The sequence below is a fragment of the Pygoscelis adeliae genome, unplaced genomic scaffold, assembly GCF_000699105.1.
Source record: "Pygoscelis adeliae isolate BGI_AS28 unplaced genomic scaffold, ASM69910v1 Scaffold445, whole genome shotgun sequence".
In the NCBI taxonomy this organism is placed as follows: domain Eukaryota; kingdom Metazoa; phylum Chordata; class Aves; order Sphenisciformes; family Spheniscidae; genus Pygoscelis; species Pygoscelis adeliae.
In genome coordinates this window covers 355,608-360,482 of record NW_008824894.1, presented here as the reverse complement: position 1 = coordinate 360,482, position 4,875 = coordinate 355,608, and the positions used below count along the sequence as shown (strand labels likewise).

The following is a 4,875-nucleotide window of genomic DNA, read 5'->3' as shown; positions in this document are numbered from 1 at the left end:
GGGCGTCTGCACCCCCGGAGGAGGGCTCGTCACAGGTGGGGCCCCCGATCCCCCCGGGCTGCGCTGCAGCCCATCCCATGCCCAGCACCCGCTCCCCCCCGGGCACCCTGGGTGTCGGGGGCCCCATGGCTCAGGTGCTCCCCATCTCCCGCAGGCACCCTGGTCCTGCTCTCGCTGGCATACCTCACCTCGCTCTTCTACTACATCCCCAAAGCAGCGCTGGCCGCCGTCATCATCTCAGCTGTGGTCCCCTTGTTTGATGCTGGGATCTTCAGGACGCTCTGGCGGGTTAAGAGTGAGGGCATGAGCTGGGGGCAGTTGATTCCCAGACGCAACCTGGCTCTGCCTGCAGAGCAGGCACTGTCCCGGAGGGCCCTGTGGTACAAGGACAAGGTGCAGCTGAGCTTGGGTCATGTCTCTTGCAGGACTGGACCTGGTGCCCCTCTGCGTGACGTTCCTGCTCTGCTTCTGGGAGGTCCAGTACGGCATCGTGGCCGGCGTGCTGGTCTCAGGGATTCTCCTCCTCTACTCCATCGCCAGGCCCCCAATAAAGGTGGGCTTCACACCTCGCCTTGGATGTGGTGGGGCCAGCCGAGCTCGCCAGGGGGCTGGGAGAGGGCTCCCCGAGGACAGCAGGGTGTTGGGGTCCAGGATGATTTTGACCTGCTCCTGCCCTATCCCGTGACCCCAGCCTGCCATCGGCACAGCATAGGGATCCCTTTCAAGGCGCATGAGGAAAGGGTATCCCAGGAGCTGAGAGCAGGAGAGGGAGGCATCACTGTCCCTGTTCCTGCCGATGCCTGGGGTGTGTGCAGGAAGGGAGTTTCCCTGAGGGATGGGGGCTCCTTCGTGTCCCCCACCAGCAGGAAGGACAGTGCTTTGCTTTGTCACACGGGCAGTTGTCCCAGCCTGGGGAAGGTCACAGCCCTGAGACCCCCATGACTCATCCCCCTCCTCCCGGGTCTTGCGCAGGTGTCGGAGGGGGATGTGCTTCTCCTGCAGCCGGGGAGCAGCCTGCACTTCCCAGCCATCGAGTGCCTCCGGGACGCCGTTTGCAGCCACGCCCTGGCAGGTACGGTGCTCCCCGATCCGCTGGCTTGTCCTGGGGACTGGCTGTACCCCCGGTGCCCACCTGGATCACTGCTGAGGGGGGTGGCAAGTGCTGCCCAGGCCGCCAGCAGTGCCAGCACAGCTTCCCTGCAGCGGGGACCAGCCCCTGGCTGCTGCCGCTCTCCCGAGGCTGTCTCACCCCTTCCAGCCACAGCTCTGGCTCTAAGGGCTGCGTCCCCTGGGCTGGTCATTTCTGGACTCGTCAGGGACATGACCTGTATGCTCTTCTTCCAGCAGCATCTCCACCACGCTCCATCATCCTGGACTGTCGCCACATCAGCAGCATTGATTACACGGTGGTGGTGGGACTGGCAGAGCTGCTGCAGGAGCTGCGCAAGCATGGCCTCTCGCTGGCCTTCTGCAGCCTGCAGGTAAGTGGGACGCAGCCTTGGCCAGCCCCGTGCGGGGACCTGCTGCCTCCCCCCGTGCCAGGCGTCAGCTCTGCTCCCCAGGGGAGGCTCTGCGACGATGGGCTCAGCCCAGCTGCCTTCCCTGTGCGGCCTGCGCTGGCCACTGGCACCTGCTGCGAGGATGCTGCTGCCTCTCTTCTGGTAGCACCTTCATCTCAAAGAGGTGGAGGCAGCCTCTGAGGCCGGCTGCAGGATGCGAGGTGGCGGGGAAGGGCTGCATCCTCTGCCCTGGGCTGGCTGGGGGCTCACAGCCCCAGAGAGACAGGAAGCGGCCAGCAGCGGGCTCCCCCAGCCCAGGTTTCTCTGCCCTCAGGACCCTGTTCTCCAAGTCCTGCTGTCCGCAGACTTAGAAGGATTCCAGCATTTCCCCAGCTGGGAGGAGGCAGGTGAGGCTCTGGGCTGCCTTGGGTGCTCTCCCGGGGCTGGGGTCCCCCAAGCTGCTGCTGAGCAGGGCTCTGGAAGACGAGCCCAGTAGTCTGACCTTTGTCAGTCCCCAAAGCTGCAGTGCGGGGGGCTGCAGGGGCCTGGCTCCCGGGAAAGCAAGCAGGACCCCCTCCAGAGAGCGGGGTCACCCCAGCCTTGGGGATTCGTGGCAAGCCTTGGCTTAACTCTCTGTCCTGCTTCTCCCCCTTCCTGGCTCAGAGCGGTGTGGAGGAGCGGATCCGGGGGGCGGCAGGGCAGCCCCCTTCACCAGCACCAGCGAGAGCTCGCTGCTGCCCGCGGGGCTCATCCAGTGAGTCAAGGAGCCGCCTGGGACCTCCTCAGGGGCAGCGTCACCTTGCCGTCTCCTCGCCTCCAATTATGCCAGAGCTGTATGTCCTGTGCCGCGCAGAGCGGTGGCTGTGACATCCTGGTGACATCCGACCAACACCCTCCATGGGAGCCGCCTGCCCCTGTCCTGCCTCCTGGGAGGCTGGTGGGATGCCTGTCGGGGCTGGGACCACCCCGGTGTCCCACACAGGGGAGGACAGAGGAATGCCAGGGACAGATGGTCTGTGGAAGGGATTAGTGGGGCAAAACCATTCCCTATCACGGTCATCAGGAAAAAGCCATCCCTCCTCCAGGCCCTCCCCATCCTCAAAGCTGCTGTCTTTTTTAAATCAGCTGTTTTAATTTTGGAGACTTTTCTTATTGTCCTGGTTTCCACTGGAATAGAGTTAATTTTCTTCCTAGTAGCTGGTACAGTGCTGTGCTTTGGATTTAGGATGAGAATAATGTTGATAAAACACTGATGTTTTAGTTGTTGCTGAGCAGTGCTTACACTAAGTCAAGGACTTTTCAGCTTCTCATACTGCCCTGCCAGCGAGGAGGCTGGAGGCGCACAAGAAGCTGGGAGGGGGCACAGCCAGGACAGCTGACCCCAACAGACCAAAGGGATATTGCATACCATGGGACGTCATGCTGAACAAAAAACCGGGGAGAGTTGGCCGGGGGCGGCGTGGCCGCTGCTTGGGAACTGGCTGGGCATCGGTCAGCGGGTGGTGAGCAATTGCATTGTGCACCACTTGTTTTGTATATTCTTTTATCATCATCATTATTATTTTCCCTTCCTTTTCTGTCCTATTAAATTGCCTTTATCTCAACCCAAGGGTTTTACCTTTTTTCCGATTCTTTCCCCCATCCCACTGCAGGGGGGGAGTGAGCAAACGGCTGTGTGGTGTTTAGCTGCCTGCCGGGTTAAACCACGACACTTATTCTGGGACATACTGAACTCTGATGCAGAGCGTTCTCTTGTCGAAGTGAGTTTCAAAGACTCTGGCCCTGCCCTCCAAGCCCAAGGGCATGCTGCAGCTCTCAACCTCAGGCTGCTGGGAGATGAAAACCATCCGTGATTTTACTCCTTACTGATCCCTCTTGGTTTGTGGGGTGTTCTGCCAAACGCTGCCATCGGGCAGGGCTGGGCTGTCCCCCCCGGGCTCCTGCCAGGCACCCGAGGGGACAGGCACCGTGACACAAGCTTGTGCTTGCCTTGCTGTGAAATGGCTGCAAAAAGCAATAGTGCTGTCAGGCAGCGGGGCTGGGGGGGCAGGGTTCAGGAGAAAGCAGTTTTCCTGAACTGCCCTCGGCTGACAGCCCTGCCAGGAGGGTAAAATAAACCAGTAACTGCAAATGAGTCAGCATGATCTCTTCCTTCCTTTGGGGAAAGCTTTTGCCTTTTGTGTGGGAAGGAAAAATTAAGCTCTAATTTCTGGGCGCTGCTGAGCAAATCAAGAAAAGAAACTGAAACCATGCACAGGCTGCCTGCTTGCTCAGTGCCCGAAGGTGCGCCCTGGCACAGCTCCTCCTGCCAAAGGTTTCGCAGGTTTTGTGGGAGCGGCAGAGGTGCCCGGGAGCCACAAAACTGCGAGGGCCGACAGGTCCTGCCGCCAGAGGCTGGAGGAGCATTTCTGCAGCAGAGCAGCGCTGGCTGGCGAGTTCCTTGCTGCACCGGCAGCGGAGAAGCATTTGCAGAACTGGAAGGGTACCTGTGCCCTCTCTGCCCGCCCATCCATCCATCCATCCATCCATCCATCCATCCATCCGTCTCCCCAGACAAGGAGTGACCAGCACAGAGACGGAGCAGGCTCGACCCATTTCTCTTCACGTCGTGTGGCAGCTGGCTGCAGCCCTGAGCTGCGTCAGGTTGTGCTGTGAAAGCTGCTCCCAACGCCCAGAGAGAACCTCAGCGAGACAGCGGCAGGAGGGGGCTCAGGTAACCTGCCTGGGGACGCTGGGAGGAACAAGAGTGGGAAAAGAGAGGGGTAAGCGGTTAAAAAGGGCCAGCCGTGTGTAAATAGCGTGTGTGCTTGAACTTTCTATGTGTGTGTGCAAGTGAGCGTGCGAGCGCTAGTGAAGATCAGGCCAGCTTGGTCCCAGTTGGATCCGGGGAGGGGGTGACAGCCACGTCCCCGCTTTTGGCTCTTGGATCCAGCACGATCTATTTTCCTCCAACACGCTCGCCCTCCCAGCGCTGCTGGCAGGCCCCGTCCTGCATCCCTGTGCTGTCTGGGGAGCATGTGCATTTAACAGAAGGGTGAAACACCCCGCGGCCGCCCCCAGCGCTGACACAGCCCCGCTACAGTGGCCTGAGGAGCCTGTTTATGACTATTTGCTGCCTGTATTATTGCAGCAGGTCAGAGACCAGATGGGAAGAAGAAATGATTGATGGTGGCCTGAGGGATGTTTCCCTCCAGGCAGTGGTGGGGTGTTGGTATGTCTCCATCCCACCAGCCAAAAGTAGAAACAAGAGGGGCTTTGCTGGAGATCTGGGAGCTGCTAAATCTGTGCTCAGAAGGAAGAGAAGGGGTCTGAGCTCCAGGCCCGTCCCCACCGGCCCTGCCCCACCGGCCCGGAGCAGCTGGAGCCGGCAGTGGGG

General features: G+C 60.6%; 1 protein-coding gene across 1 annotated transcript in view; it reads left to right on the top strand.

Annotated features, from left to right (window-relative positions):
- Window positions 1-2,727, top strand: part of SLC26A11 (solute carrier family 26 (anion exchanger), member 11) — a gene marked incomplete at its 5' end in the record, with an annotated part of 7,633 nt that extends 4,906 nt beyond the window's left edge. Inside the window, 7 exons of the mRNA XM_009324580.1 lie at window positions 3-35; window positions 155-295; window positions 426-553; window positions 973-1,072; window positions 1,348-1,481; window positions 1,834-1,906; window positions 2,163-2,727. Of these exons, the coding sequence (XP_009322855.1) occupies window positions 3-35; window positions 155-295; window positions 426-553; window positions 973-1,072; window positions 1,348-1,481; window positions 1,834-1,906; window positions 2,163-2,257 (704 nt within the window). The remainder of the gene's footprint in view (window positions 1-2; window positions 36-154; window positions 296-425; window positions 554-972; window positions 1,073-1,347; window positions 1,482-1,833; window positions 1,907-2,162) is intronic.
- Between the last annotated feature and the right edge of the window lie 2,148 nt (window positions 2,728-4,875).